This window comes from Camellia sinensis, chromosome 3, assembly GCF_055761805.1.
Source record: "Camellia sinensis isolate YWXY chromosome 3, ASM5576180v1, whole genome shotgun sequence".
In the NCBI taxonomy this organism is placed as follows: Eukaryota; Viridiplantae; Streptophyta; class Magnoliopsida; order Ericales; family Theaceae; genus Camellia; species Camellia sinensis.
This window is the reverse complement of record NC_138963.1, coordinates 212,020,526-212,037,528: the sequence shown is the minus strand read 5'-3', so window position 1 is coordinate 212,037,528 and position 17,003 is coordinate 212,020,526. Positions and strand designations below refer to the sequence as shown.

Genomic DNA, 17,003 nt, shown 5'->3' with positions numbered 1-17,003 from the left:
AGAGAAGGCAGACAAGTTTTAATTTTTTTTGGAAAATCGGTGAGAGAGATTAGCATGAAGAGATTATAAAATATTTTTGATATCTTTCCATTTGAAATTCATAAATTAAAGGATAATTGTTATTTATAAAATAATTAAATAAATAAACCAGTCAATATTTTTTTTAAAAATCTATTTTATAAATTGAAAAATCAATTAGAAAATTAATTAATTTGTCATATTAAGTTATTTAAAATTTTGATAGATATACATCAAAAAAATAGATAATTATATTATTAAATCATAATTCAAATTTAGATATTGTTATATCTGTTTGAGATCCATATCTAAATTCTTATCTTCTTTATTTTTGTGTGATTTCTATTTTTTAAAAAATTTATTTTAAATAGAGTTGGGGGTTTTTATTTTTATTTTTAAATTTAATTTATCTGTGGTTTCTATTTATTTTTAATTATTATTATTATTATTTAAGTAAGTTATGATGCGAGCTAAATATGTGATAGATATGTGAGTTTTATTTATTTAAATTATGATAGTGGGATATATTTTCAAATCAGATTTGTTTAGATAGATTTTATAGATTTTTAAAATTTAAAATTTGATATTGAGAGGCAAAAGAAATATTTTAATTGAATAAATAAAACTCTAATTTATTAATTTTATCTGTTTGTATATCTGATTTTTAATTTTTTTTTGTTATGTTATAATATAATATATAAGATATAAACAGATACCCACAACCTTTATGAAAAATATTATCTGATTTGTTGAAGGACAGAAAAAGAATGCAAGTTTTAATTATTATTTTTTTTAAACTGGTGAAAGAGATTATGAAATATTTTTGTTAGCTTCCCATTATTATTTCTAAAATAATTAAATAAATAAATCAGCCAATAGATTTTTTTAATCTATTTTATAAATTGAAAGTTTAATAATTTTAGAATGAGAGTTTAGAGCTCTTAGGAGGCTTCTCATTAGAAACCCCATTTTTCTTATATAATATATAGATATAGATATTTATATTTGATTTAGATATTTTTTTAATATATAAATTATATTTTTTATAAAAATAATTTAACAATCCCATCACGAACCATAATGTATGGGAGAAGTTGAAAAGGGTGCTGCAGTAACTATAATAAAAGTCAAAAAGGTTTGTGGGTTGGAAGAAGTCAATAAATGCTGAAGTTATTTATTTTTTTAAATTAAAAAATTAAGATTGGGATATTAAAAATTCTACAAAATTTGTGGGTTAAAAACCTCATTTTTCTTATATAATATTTAGATAGATAAGAGTTAAAATATATTTTAGAACATTTTAGATTATGATACCTTATAAATAAATAAAAAATATTGTCATTATTTAGTCAATTATTAAAAAAATCAATTATATTGTTTGTACGAAATTTTGACTTTTTGTTTGTTTGGAAATTTATTGTTTTGATATTTCTATTAAATACAAATAAAATAATAGTTATATATTTTACATGTAGTATCGTAAATAAATAAAAAAGTAAATGTAACTGTGAAAGGTAAAATGAATACATTACCGTATGGTGTTGTATCTGTGAGCGGATGTACAATATTTTGTCCAATTATATTTCTAAACTTTGAAAAGGGAAAATTACTAAGTAGAGTCGTCAAAAAATAATTACAAATTGATGAAAAAAAAATTATATTTTTAATTATTAATACTTCTAAAAAAAATTGTAATTTTTTTTTTTTTTTTTTCAAAACCAACACTGCATTGAAATTTCTCCTTTTGACAACCTTATATACGTTAGGCTCCGGTTTCTTGATTTATATATGCATAAATCCTAGAAGTTTTTGAAAGCGGGAAATTTTAGTCTAATTATATGTTATCAAAAGACTTTGATACATATGCATCTCAATAAATTGATATTTGAGTAGTTTTATGAAAGAGTAATATTAGAAATTCTAAAAATTTTATCAAAATTTCTACCAAATATTTCACATGGGTGTGAGACCCACATCATGTGAATCTCATATGAATCTCACACTCACATGAGACATTTGGTAAAAATTTTAATAGAACTTCTGAAAACTCTAATATTTTTTTTTACAAATACCACATATCAGCTAGAGTAGTTTGATCACTTTGTGCATTGATTATTTGTGCCGACTCTTCAATAGTAATCAGACGAAGAGGTTGATAGAAGAGTCGAATCACTTTCAAATAGTTAATTCACAGCTATGTAATTTTTTAATTGATAATTAATTTTATAAGTTTTGCTAATTCCCTCTAGATACAAAGGTCCTTTTTTTTTTTCCTTTTAAAAAATAAAAATCACATCTACAATCAATCATTGAACTGTAAATTTAATCTGTGATAGACCTTGATACTATTGATAATTTAATTTTAAAACTTTGGCTTACTCATCCCACCCCCCGTGGGGGGAAAAAAAATCACATCTACAATCAATTATTGATTTGTAAATTTAATCTGTGATAGACCTTGTGATTCTGCAATTTGGGAGAGTTTTACATTTTAAGTTTCAAACAGTATACTTCTCAATTTAAAGTTCTGATATGTGAAATAGACAATGAATAGATATAATAGGTAATAATAATATATATATATATATATTATTATTATTTAATTATCCATAAAGAAATAAAAATGTACAAATAATTTAATTTCACTAACATATTCCTTTATCTTGAGAAATTCAAAATCTAAACCTAGCCTTAATATATCAGTTGTGGTGAAAAGGAGAATAACTTTTAACTGTCTTATTGGCAGAAGTTTTGATATCTCCAAACCATTGCATCCTCAACTATCAAGTATAGAAGTCTTAAAAGCAAGCAGGGCAAACCAAATGCCCCCTCATCACAAATAATGCAATATGCACACAACTAAGAGAACTCATAAACCTGAAATATTGGTCCTCATGAAAACAAAAGTTAAATTTAGCTCCCTAGGGAACTTCTTCAACAATCTGGGCTTCTCAGCCTCTACAGTAGTTGATCCAATAAGTAGAATGGAGGAAATCTGGATGCTTTGGGATATAGACCACGTTAATGTTCGAACCTCTTCTGTCTCTAACCAATATATTCAAGCCACCATCCACAAAGAAGACTATGAAGAATGGATTTTTTCTGCAGTCTACGCCAACTCCAATCTAACAACCCGGGATAATCTCTGGGAGGAACTAGAGAGGACAGCTAACAACATGAACCAACCTTGGTTGGTTGCTGGAGACTTCAATGACTTCACTGACCTAAGTGAAAAAAGGAGCTTCTCCCCCAACTATAACTTTACCAGATCACAGAGATTCAGAGACATAATAAATAATTGAAACCTCATTGACTTGGGCAATGTAGGTCCTAGACTTACCTAGACCAACAACAGACAAGGTTTGGCCAACACAATGGCATGCTTGGACAAAGCAATGAGCAATGACCAATGGAGAGCTCTCTTCCCCGAAGGCACTGTAAGGACTCTACCTCGCACATACTCAGACCATTCCCCCTTAGTGGTCTTCACCCAAGGTATGCACCCCTTTAACCCTTAGAATAGGCCTTTTAGATGTGAAGCAACCTGGTTTTGTCACTATAATTTTATTGATGTTGTTGAGAATTCGTGGCTTAATATGACCAATAACCTCTTAGAACATCTCCAGCAGTATAGCCATTCTCTCTTTTCAGCCATGGAAGCGAGCTTGGAAGGGTGAAAAACTGCTCCATCAAACTCGCTCAAGCATCGCTAGGATGGTTGTGAGCTACAGTACCTCGCCAGGACAAGCGAGGTATTGTTCATGGGCCTTTCAATTTTTTATTTGTTTTTGCCTCCTAAATTTTGTTTTTGGCAGTAAACTTTTTCCCTTATTTTGGTGCTAAAAGTTCTATCAGTACCTCCCCAACAAATTCATAGAGAACGCATTCCAAATCTCACAAACTCTCTCATCCTCTCTATCTTTTTCTCAAACTTTCTGCTCAAGAGAGGTAATAAGTTTTGTCATTTTTGTTTGTTTATGCCATGAATAGTGGATAAGAAATTGGAGAATATGAAAGCAAATGTTCAGATTGTTGCATTCTTGTTTCATTATTTGTTGATGATGGCAAAAATATTACACATTGTTTTGTCATTTGTGATTATAGAAGGAAATCCATGTGAATGTATATTTCCTCCTTCGCTTTGTGGCTTCCCCTGTTTGTAATCTCATATCACAAATGGTTGCAACAAGTTATGGCTCCATATTCTTAATCAATAGGTGATGATTTTACCACTTGTAAAAGAGAAAATACTATGTATTTGTATTGCACACCATACGTTTGTTGTAATTTCTATTAGAATAGAGATTGTAAATTATACCCAATTTTTATCCCATCAAATGAGTTTCATATAAACAGAACACTTTAAATTTCTACTCCATTGAATGAATTCCATACGACATGAATTTCATAAATTTCATATGCTTTCTATTGAAGGATGACATGAAAAACTCACCTCTAATGTCCTCTACGCTCTGTATTATCACTTGAACTTTTATTTTACCTGCTTAATTGGGTGTCGAAGTTGAAGGAAAATTTAAATTTTTGTTATGAATATGTAATCTGTAAGTAATATACGTAAAACTATATAGATGGGAAATTGCTTGTTGTGTTCTTCATGATGCTTCTTCTCTTGAGGGGTTCAGTTAATCAAATCCAGTCTTGGTAGGGCTTTAAAGTGCTAGTTGGGATCTAAAGTTTTGTTTTGCCCTTAAGTTTATATTTTCAGTAGTAGAGAGATGATATGTTAATTAAATCAAGTTTAAGGTGTAAAAAGTCATATGTCCAGGAAGGATTTGTGATTTTCTAGTTCTCTTTGTACCAATTCTTCTCCAGGTTAATTAGATCAATACTGTTTGTACCAATTGAGTAAGAATTTAAAATTGGGACTTATTTATTTGATGTGGAAATTAAATATTTTTGAAGTTAAAATGTCCTTAATTTGTTTTTCTACATGTCAATAAAAAAATATTTTATTTTTTATTGCTATAATTAGTTGATATTTTTTTACCCTTCTTAACTGTTGATGATTTATTATTTATTATTTTTTTTTAAAATCTGTGGTTAACAGTAAATGTAGTAAGAATTAACAAAGTTTTTAAAACAAGAGCAAAGCAATGTTTGTATCTGTAACTACTAGAGCAGTGTTTTCTTCCTCTTTCTAAGAGTTGTTCTTAGCTTGAAAAAATATGGAAGTTGTCTTCCTTGTATCCAGTACTATTCAAATTGTTGCAGCTTGCTATAAGCTTTGTTTTTTTAAATTTTAATTCTTATATATTATTCAATCATAGGTATGGATTCACAACAAGATGGTTACTTTACCAATCTTTTACAAGAAAGGCCGAACATTGATGAACATTATCTGATTAGAATCTCAATATTTGAATCAAAATATTCAAGTCTTTGCCCAGGAGTCTCAATTTACTGTTGAAAATTGAATCTTTGTCGAAGAAACCTCAACGTGGAGGAAACTTCACAATAGAAGAAGACAAACTCCTTGTATCGGTTTGGCTTAATATTAGTTTAGATGCGGTACACGGGAATGAGCAAAAACGATCTACCTATTGGAAAAGAGTGTGGGATTTTTTCCATGAGCACAAGAAATTTGAGTCTAATCGAAATGAGAATTCTCTTATGAATCGATGGTCAACCATTTAGCTTGCCATGAATAAGTTTTGTGGGTGCTACGCCCAAATTACATCATTGCATCAAAGTGGCATAAAAGAGGATGACAAGGTATTGAATATTGTACATTTACAATTATTATTATTTGTGACCCAAGAAATCTATATTCCAATTCGAACACTGTTGGATTATATTAAGGAATCAACCAAAATAGGTGGTAGAGTCTGAGAAGAACAAGCAACTAAAAAGGCTAAGAATAGGGACAACCTCTTCTCTTTGTACTCCAGATTCGATAAATCTAGGGTAAGACGATGTCCCACCTAATGCTTTTGTAGACTATGAGAGACCAACCAGTAGGAAGGCTGAAAATGAGCGATTGAATGAATGAAAGAACAAAGAAAGCATACATTCGAGTATTACAAAGACTTTGGAGGACATCAAGGAAGACAAAAAGAAAATGATTGACAAAAAAATTGAAATGATTGACAAAGTATATATTCAAAAACAAGTGAAACTTCGTATCATGCAAGAAAAACATGAGGTGGAACTTGAAAAGTGTGATATGGAACTTTTCAAAGAGGACGAAAGAGTTATTTTGATGGATCTCAATGGCTTGCCGGAAATCCAACAAAAATTTTATCGTGCTCAACAGATGGAAATCATTAAGAAAAGAAGAATGAATTAGTATTCATTCTCTCTTTGCTCTTTATGATATTTTGGCTTTTGTTTAGTAGGCTAAAAACTTGATATATGGTATTTTGGTTCTGCTTTTGTCTAGTATTGCTTTTGTGCTTTTGTCTAGGATAGATGTTGAACTCAGCAATGTTTTGGTACACAATGTTAGTTGTCTAATCTGATGTTGTTTGTGCTGTGTTGTTCTGTTGCTCTTTGTGTTGTGTTGCTACCATTTTTGGGCTGTTTTTTAATCTGTTTTTATTGCTATTCTGCTTGTGTTTTCAGACTGTTTTGCTGCTGGTTTTGGGCTATTTTTGCTGCTGTTTTTGCTACTATTTTTGGACTTTTTTGCTACTGTTTTTGTGCTGTTTTGCAACTATTTTGCTAGTTTTTTGCTACTATTTTGTGTTGTCTTTACTGCTATTTTACTGGTTGTGTAACCATTTTTTCCCCTTTCTTTAATCTCCTTTGAGGAGTTTGACTGAAGTTCTTCTACTTATTTTTTATCACTTGCCAAGGTTGAAACATTATTTTCAAAGGAAGACTAGGCTCTATGATTAAACATTAGGTAATACTCATTCCGCTGAGCGACGTCAAAGGCTTCATGATCGATCTTCTCCGACGATGCTGAGCTTGCTTCACGCACCCACTCTTGCTCGTTAAAGGAAGACTAGGCTCTATCTCTCTCTTGCCATTGCTCAAGACTAAGAAGTTTTTGTTCATGATTGTTGGCTGTTGCACCCCACCCAGATTGTTTAGGTTGAAGCTTCCATATAGAGAGGTATCTGTACACATCTTGTAGCTGTACACATCTTCTCCAAGCTCCCATTTGGCATGAACTGATACACTAAAGCTTTGAAAAATCGATTCTTTGCTGTCTTGCCTTCAACTTGTTTGACAAAATGCCTAAGTGAACTTCTGTCACTGAGAAGTCACAAGATGATTAAGGAGAAAGAGAGAGAGACAGAGAGACAGAGGGACAAAGAGAGACAGAGAGGGCAGCAAGCTATCAATGAAGAAGGGCAAACTAGCTAAGAGCAAATTAGCCAAGAGTAAATCAAAATATAAATCTGCTAAGTGCAAATCAACTAAGGTCTCCTTGAAGGAGTTTGATAATCAGGGGGATGCTCAAATATCTACCGATGAGATGCCTGATGTACTCCCTCGCAGGTCTACACGTATCCGAGTAGTCCTCAAATCTCTCATATCTGGAGATTTTGTGGGACCATGGCAAAGGCTCTCGAATGAAAACAAAAGGGGATTAAGGGATGTGGAATCGGAAAATAGCTCAATTGAGTGTGATTGTGTCGGTCTGTGTTTGTGTGGAAATCTTGGTACACCACGGTTGCAAATGAATGCGGAAATGCAAGCCTCAACTGAGCAATCATCAAATCAGCACCAAATACCTAATGCATGGAACACACCAACTAGAGTGCTAACTGATCTTGAGCAGTGGCCAAAATTTGCCATTGTTTCCCCACTGGCGGCAAATGAAATGATAATGTCAAAGAAACTTGGCTCACCCAATGCTGACCAAAGGAGAGAAGTAATTGATACCAAGCAACGGAAGAGTGTTGAAAATGTGCGAGCTTGTAGTAATGAAGATTTAGCTGAACTACATATGGAAGACACACAATATGGCAAGGATGAATGTCTTGATGGTGATACAACTGCTATATTAGGTAAGCCTTTACAAGCTTGAAGCTCTTTACTTAAAGAAGAGATTAACAAGGTGTCAAAAATGAAGTATAAAATAGGTGCCCATAAGATTGAGAACCTAGTAGATGGCATGTACAATGTCCTTATAGAGATCTCAAAAAAAGGTTTTTCTCATTAGGAAAATGCCTTGGTTGGATACTTCATGGATAAAAGATTCTCTTTCCATTATGTGAAAACTTGGGCAGAGAAATTTTGGGGAAATTTGCTTGAGGATGTTGTCTCCATTGATAATGGATTTTTTATTTTTATAGTAAAAAGTGAAGAGGCTATAGACAAAATTTTGAAAGATGACCCCTATTACGTTGGGGCTAGATTGATTGTTGTTAAAAAATGGCAACCTGGACTAAAACTAACAAAGTGTGAATTTTCGTGTGTGCCGTTGTGGGTGAAGTTGTATAATGTTCCTTTGGAGCTTTGGACTGAAGAAGGTTTGGGTTACATTGCTAGTATCATGGGAACTCCTCTTTATTTGGATGAGCCTACGTTCAAGAGAAGCAGACTTACGTTTGCGAGAATATGTATTGAAGTGCCAGCAAATAAAGAGATCCCTAAGTCTTTCAAAATAAATCTTGGTTATGGTGACCCATATGAGATTCAAGTTGAGGTTCCATGGAAGCCTCAAAGGTGTGATGGTTGTAAGACTTTTGGTCATACCACTAATTTGTGTCCTCAGAAGCCAAAGACCTTGAACCCTCCATCTTCCAAACAAGAGTGGAGAGTCAAGGAGACTAACATACAAGTTCCAACCAAATGGGAAGTGGTGAGGAAAAAAGGGAGAGATGGTGGGCAAGATTCAACGACAGTGATAAACAAAGAGGCAGAGACGCAGTGTTTCACCCCCATCAACATCTAATGCTTTTGATGTCCTTGAATCATGTGATATGGGAGAGTTGGGAAATGGAGAACTAAATCAAGAGTTGTTGTGTCAAACAAAGAGCCTACAAAGTAGAGGGGGTCCATCTCCAAGTGATCCCATTAATGAGGAGACTACAAAGGAGGATAACAGAAAAAAACTCAAAGCGAAACTTCATTACTTGAAGAGTGCTAGAGGAAAATTTTGAATCATTTGTTGTGTCTGGTGTTTTTGTCGTCTATAGGCTTAGTTTGTTTCTTTTGAGGGAGTAGTTTATTTCTATGTTTATGTTTGTTCTCCCTACAAAGGATGCGTATTGAACTTCATTGTATATCTATCTTTTTTGGTTATAATATGACTTACTTATCCAAAAAAAAAAAGGTTGAAACATTAACACTATATTTCCAAACATCATATGTGTTGTATTTTCTCTGCATTGCTAATTATTTATATATATATATATATAAAGGCATATAATTAAAATGAAAACCACATAATTAAAAGGCATATAGAATTATAAAATTACACATAAATCAAAAGCATATACCGATTACACTCAAAACTAATAACATATTACATAAAATGAAACTTTAAATTCAAAACTTTTACGACTCACTGTGTAATTGCCACAAGTGTTCGACAAAGTCCGGTTGGAGATGAGAATGTGTTTGCTTGTCTCTAATGTTATGATGACATTGAATGAATTTCACAAGTTCAGTAGTTCTCTCCTATAACACCGTTACATGGGGACTGTCATCGATTTGATCATAATTGAAGTCTTTCACTCCATTGTCATCCCACTCATCCTCAATGATCATATTATGTAGAATTATGCACAACTTCATAATATATTTAAGCATTTTAGTATTTCAAAAACGTGCCGGTCGACGCACAATTGCAAATCGTGCTTGAAGCACTCCAAATGCACGCTCTACATCCTTTCTTGTCGCCTCTTAAGCTGCAGCAAAAATTTTTTTCTTATTTCCTTGAGAATGAATTGTTCTTTAAAATGTTGACCATTGTGGATATATACCATCGGCGAGATAGTATCCCATTGTATATTCATTACCATTGACGGTGTAATTGATTGCAGGAGCACGCCCTTGAGCAAATTCGGTAAATACAAAAGACTTTTCTAGCACGTTGATATCATTATGAGACTTAGGTAATCCAAAAATTGCATGTCAAATCCAAAGATCATATAATGCAACATCTTTCAAAATAATTGTTGGTTCATGAATGTGACCAGTATACATACCTTTCAACGCAGTCGGACAATTTTTCCATTTTCAATGCATACAATCAATGCTCCCCAACATCGTAGGAAATCCACAACTTTCACCAACCACTAGCAGTTTAGCGATGTCATTGCTGTTTGATGACCTCAAATACTCATTAGAAAAAATATCAACTGCTTTAACAAAATATTTTAAACTTTCTATTGCAGTGCTTTCTCCAATTCTCACATATTCGTCCATAAAATCAGTGGCCACTCCATAAGCAAGCATCCTAAGTGCAACAGTTATCTTCTGAAGAGAAGACAAACCAAGCTTTCCGGCACAATTTCTTTTTTAGAGAAAGTATGGATCATGTGCTTCTACTGCAGCTTGAATTCGAAGAAAAAGTGAACGCTTCATCCGAACATCCTTTGAAATAGCTCAGGAGGATATATAGGCAATTTAGCAAAATAGTCGAGAAAAATACTTTTATGACCTTGAATATGGTCACAATGAATGACTTTACAACCTCAAACAGAACCACAACGTGAACTTAATCCTATCTCACTATCTAGTAGTTTTTCATCCATAGTAATAGCTTTGAGCATCTCCAAATTATCATCAGATTCAAAGAAGTCAAAGTCATTTACAAGCATATCATAAAGAGAATTGGAAGCCATAAAGAGAGATATGGAAGTTTGGATGAAGTAGAAAATTGAGTCGAGGGTAAGATCAAATAAGGAGGGATGTCTTATTTATAATTGAAAAGTAAAAAAATATGACCGCTACAAAAATATGACCATTAGAAAAATACAACCGTTGAAAAAATACGATCGTTACAAAAATATAACTGTTAGAAAAATATGACCATTTAAAAAATACGACAGTAGAAAAATGTAACTTTCACAAAAATATAATTATATTTAAAAGAATAAAAAAAAAAAATTAATAGAAGATAGCTAGAATAGATAGCTTTGTTGGAGTGTATATTAAAAAAATTACTAGCTAAAATAGTAAAGTGTAATTTTGAATAGCTATTTTGACTATCCTTGCTGGAGATGCTCCATTAGTACCTTTACTTACAATGTCAAAATCCAGAATAAAAAGGTTTTTGACAATATTTTCAAGAGAAAAAGAACCCTTCTTGCTCGCATAGAGGGTATCCAAAAAACCAAAGCTCTTTCCTTTTCCCACAATCTCCATATTTTAGAAAAGGACCCGGTTAAACAATTCAACAACACCCTTTCTCAAGAAGAGATTATCTTGTTTCAATAATCTAGATCCAAATGGCTGACTATGGGGGACAAAAACACCAGATTTTTTCATATATCTACCCTTAATAAAAGAAGGAAACTTAAAATTAATGTCCTTAAAGATGATGAGGGTAACTGGATTTTTGGAACTAATGAACTTAAAGCTCACATCATTGATCATTTTACTGACCTTTTCAAGTATGAAGAGACTACCATTTTAGAGGGTTAGAATAATATTGCTAGAACTAGATTCACCCTTGAAGACAACGATAGGCTCTTAGCCCTTATTTCTAACTCTGAGATTTGGAAGGCCATCAAAAACATCAAAGCTTTCAAAACACTTGGCAAAGATGGCATTCAAGCTATTTTCTACCATCAACATTGGAACATTGTTGGCCCCTCCTTTTGCTATTTCATTAAGACCTGCTTTCACAATAAACTTGTCCCTTGGGAAATCAATGAAACCCAGATAGTCCTCATACCTAAATTAGACAACCCTGATACCATTAAACAATTTAGGCCTATTAGCCTTTGCAATGTCACTTATAAGGCCATTACCAAGATCATTGTCAACAAAATTAGACCTCTCCTCCCTGACCTTATCAGTCCTAACCAGAGCAGTTTCTACCTGACAGAACTACCACTGATAATATTATCATCACCCAAGAGATTATCCACACCCTTAGGTACAAGAAAGGCAAGTCTCAGAGTATGGTAATCAAAATTGATTTGGTAAAAACTTATGATAGGATCTCCTGGGACTTCATTCAACATTCCCTTAAAGAATTTGGACTCAATCTTGATTGGATTACCCTTATTATGAACTGTGTTTCTACTATTAGCTCCTCTATTATCTGGAATGGTGAGACCCTCCCCAACATAACCATGGGCAGAGGTCACAAGCAAGGAGACCCTTTATCCCCCTATCTTTTTGTCCTTTGCATGGAAAATCTTTCCAATATGATTAAAATTCAAACTGATAGTGGCAGGTGACAGGGCCTTGAGGCTGCTAAAGATGGCCCTCCTATTTCCCACTTGTTTTTTTGCTAATGATCTCATTTTGTTTGCCAAAGCTAATAATAGCAATTGTGATTGTATTATGGAGGTTCTCTCTGAGTTTTGTGTTATGTCTGGTCAAAAAATTAACCTTCATAAATCCAAAATGTTTGCCTCCCCAAACCTCTCTAGAAGGGAAGCCTTTTCTCTCAGCCATAAATGTGGCATACCTTTGACTGATAACCTAGGTAAATACTTGGGCACACCCATTCTCCATCACAGAATGAACTAGAATTTCATAAAGGATATCACTGAGAAAATGTCCAAAAAATTTTGTGGATGGAAAGCCAAGAACCTGCTCTTAGCTAGTAGAACTACCCTAGTTAAATCTGTCACATTTGCTATCCCTAACCACTTGATGCAAACCATGGAAATCCCCAGGCAAGTGTGTGACCACATAGATAAACTGAATAGAAACTTTATGTGGGGTAGTACTGAAGGTGCTAAGAAAATTCATCTTGTTAACTAAAACCAAGCGTGTAAAAACAAGAAACATGGTGGGCTTGATATAAGAAAAGCTAGAAAGCAAAATTCAGCCTTCATTTCCAAATTGGGCTAGAAGTTAATTAGTAATGCTAAGAATCTTTGGTGCAAAGTTCTTAAATCCAAATACCTCAGAAAGCATTCTATATCTAGTTGGCCAACCAAAAGAAGAGCCTCTCATACTTGGAAAAACATTATCAAGAACAGGGATGTACTAGATAAGAATATCAAGTGGAATATGGGTACAGAGGAGGACATCTCCTCATGGACTGACCGGTGGTGTGGATCACAGCCTCTTTGCAACAAGTACCAAGGACCTCATATTGATAACAGAGCTAGAGTCAGTTCTATTCTAGATGATGAAGGAAAATGGGATCTGTCCACAATTGAAGAGGTCATCTCTTAACAAGACAAGGAAGAAATTCTCACTATATATAGGCCCAGGTATGTGACATTCAAAGATAGTCCAATTTGGAAGGGATCTACTAATGGCAACTACTCCACTGTAACAGCCTATCAAGCCATATCAGAGCAAGAAGACGATGGTGAAGACTGGCAGTGGCTGTGGAAGATAAAAGCTCCCCAGAAAATTAAAAGCTTCCTGTGGCTAGTTGTGCAAAAAAAACTCCTAACCAACCACAACAAGCTAATCAGAAATCTTTCCTTGACTGACACATGTCCCAGATGCCAGTTCAGTAGGGAAGACATCTTCCATTTACTCAGAGGTTACCCTAAAGCAAAAACAATATGGTTACTTCTGAGAGACTCCAACTGGTGGCAACAAAGTATATCTACTCCTCTTCAGGATTGGATCAAAGCTAACCTTAAAAGTAAAGTGCAATTCAATGGAGTACAATGGCCCCTAATCTTCATAACAGCACTTTGGAACATATGGAATGAGAGAAACAGAGTAGTTTTGAGAACCACACCCAACCCCCATTTGTCAGTGTCAATCTCATTTTAGAGCAAGCAGAGGAAACTCAACAAGCATTCGAAAATTTCTTGAATCCAAATTATACAAACCCAGTACTAACTAAGTGATATTGTCCCATTGCAGGAAAACTCGAACTTGACACTGATGGCTGGTCCAAAGGAGACCCAAGGCAATCAGGCTATGGTGGACTACTAAGAGATGAAATTGGCTCCTGGGTATGGGGTTACCATGGTTACCTAGGCCATTGCCCTAGCCTGGAAGCAGAAATCTGGGGCATATATAGAGGATTGACCATTATTATGCAAAAAAAGTTGTCCAACATCACCATTGAAACTGACTCTCAAAATGCCATGGAAATGCTCAGAGATGGTGCTGCAAATACTTCAACCTATCGAGCCATTGTTAAGGATGCTAAGTTCTTATCAGCAAGTGCCAGTGTTCCATCCAGCATATTCCCAGGGAAGGCAACCACAGTGCCGATGTTTTGGCCAACCTTGGAGTTAATCAACAAGAACATCTAGTGTATCTAGAGAATCCACCTAGCTTTCTCCTCTCTTTTCTTATCACTGATATGGTGAATGCTAATTTTAGAAGGGATTGAAACATCCCAGGATTGCTCTGTTTGTAAACTCTATGTTTTTTAACTTATTCCTATGAATCAAAAAAAAAAAAAAAAACAAGGCAGAAGCAGTAGTAGCATAACTAACATCATCCACGTAGTAGTTTAGAAGCAATACTGTCACTTGAAGAGGCTCAAAGGCAGACACGGTAGCTTGCTCAACAATGGCTCTAGGTCAAGAGCTTGATAATGGGTTCTTCTTACCCTAACACTCACTTCCTGCAATTGCTGTATGTATGTGATCCTCGTCGTGAAGTTGAAAATTAACCTTAGTAGACATGTGTCTCTCTAGTTTAAACTTTAATTGTAAATCATGTTCCCAATATTTCATCTATATTAAAGAACACAAATTCCTAGTAAAGCTCTTATCTTCTAGCACCGAGAAGATTTCAATAGTGCACACAATATAAAATGAGGGTCATAGTGCTCAAGGTCTGCACACGTAGGGCGTCTCCATGTTCCCTATCCTCTAAAATTTTGAGCTTGATTTCTTGTAATAATTGAGCTAATCTTCCCTCAACAAGCCTTTTCCCAATTAATCGGGCTTGGCTACATGAATCTTGTTTCGCTGTTCTGCTTTATCAAGGACTATAATCTGACATACTTAAGAGCCAATCTTAATCTTGTTTCTTGGAGTAACTCGCACACTTAAAAGAAAGACTGTTTGCCAAACTCAAAATCAAAATGACAAATAATGGAGTAGAGGCCAACTACATGCTATGTGGTGCTTGGGATAGTGGTGAACTATACAAAACTAATTGTTTGGTGAAAAATTTCAGAACATAAAAGGCCCTTCTTTTGGTTGAACATAATCTTCAGCTTACAAGCATATACTACTTGTCTTCTATTCAAGCCCAGAGTAGCTCAACAAAACATATCAAATGCATCTAATGAAATTCAAAGCTACTTACACAGTATTTATGTTAGATACCAACTTAAATTCTAATGGTATCATAATCTCCTAGTAAATTAACCAATAATAATATAAATCAATACATTTTTGTAGAACCATAATTGAATCCTTTGCATCCCAAAGATGCAATTTAATTTATTATTCATGAGAAATGTAACAAGAAGAGAACCCAGGAGCTTCATGGATTCACATTATCTCCCCTACAATGAAACTATAAGAGCTCTCTCGCTCTCTACTGTAACATGAATATCTGAAATTTTCAAACATAAATCTCCAATTGTTTCAAGCAGCAGGGTTTTAACAATCAAATTCATACCTTGTCATCTCGCGATCAAAATCAGCAAGACAACCAATTTTTGTGAGTACTAATCATCGCCGACAAAAGCCCTGCCGACGAAATCAACAGTGGCCCCGAAAATGGCCCCTTTCCATCCTGAATATCGGCCACAGCCATCAACCCATCAGCCAAATCTTGCACGATCGAAAGCTTCTTCATGAACTTCTTCTCTCTCAATTTCCGAATCTTAGCCTCCTGATCACCACACTCATCCCCTCTCACAATCGCAACCTCGATACTCGATCTCAAACAGGCTTCCTCCTCGCCAATCTTCTTCAAATCCCTAATTTTCAAACTAATACTCCCTAAATAACCAATAAACTCAGCCCAAGCACTAATCTTCTGCAAATTACGCAAGTGTTTAGCGTCGATCAACCCCGATTTGGCCAACCACACGAATTGCTCAACAAAGTAATACAAACCCTCACTTCCGTAGGCGATCACAGACAATATCAATTGTTCTCTGGAGTCAAAACACAAGTTTCGCAGAGCATTCACGTCTTGAACGAATTTGCCGAGCCTGAATGCCTTGCGACTGACACCAACACTCGATTCGAAGCTCTTGAGTCGGCGATTGAGGGGTAGGGTTTCGGGCAGGAGAGAGGAGGCGAGGATGATCTTGGTGGCGTACCTCGAGATCTTCAAAAGCTTGTCAACACCATCTCGCTTCGCGAGGTACGATTCGAGGTGGTTCAAGAAGTCTTTGTCTTTGATCGTTGATCTAATAGGGTTTTTAGGGTTTTGTAATGAAGAAGAAGAAGACGAAGAAGAAGATGAGAGCTTTGAAGCTTCGGGTTCCATGGAGTCGCAGTCTAGAGAGAAAAACTGGGAAGAAGCACGAGAATTTATAGGTTGATGACAAGGCACGCGATTCACGACGATAGGGTAGTTCTGTTATTGAGAATTCAAAGGCTGATTGGTGCGAGTGTGTTAATGTATGGTACTCGCTTGATTTGTCCTTGGATGGGTGATGAGGACAGGTGTTACGCATCGGAGGGGCTAATGCGAAGCGGTGTATGATTAATTGGTGTTCCGTTTTCTTTCCGACTTTGATATGCGTGCTTAGTTATCCAAGTTTGGATCCGGGTCCTACATGGATGTCCCCACCATAATTTCAGGAAATTTTTTTTTTTTTTTTCACCATTTTGAGAAATTATTTTTCGCCCCCAAACAAATTTTCTATTTGATATTTATTGAGCCTCCGTTTGAGAAGTGGATTAGTTTTTTGATTTTTTTGACTATTTTAACCTAGGCTAAAAAGTTTGATTTGGGAAGGACTTTTTGAATTTTTTGATTTTTTTTTG

The 17,003-nt window shown here is 34.6% G+C and overlaps 1 protein-coding gene across 1 annotated transcript; it reads right to left on the bottom strand.

The window, feature by feature from the left end:
• Nucleotides 1–15,446: 15,446 nt before the first annotated feature.
• PEX11A (peroxin 11A) lies at nt 15,447–16,601 on the bottom strand. The gene has a single exon (XM_028240960.2). The coding sequence runs from the start codon at nt 16,498–16,500 to the stop codon at nt 15,700–15,702; it is 801 nt and encodes a 266-aa protein (XP_028096761.1). The 5' UTR covers nt 16,501–16,601; the 3' UTR covers nt 15,447–15,699.
• Between the last annotated feature and the right edge of the window lie 402 nt (nt 16,602–17,003).

Coding starts and splice junctions, on each gene's coding strand:
- PEX11A (XM_028240960.2), bottom strand. CDS start 16,500: ATGGAACCCGAAGCTTCAAAGCTCTCATCTTCTTCTTCGTCTTCTTCT.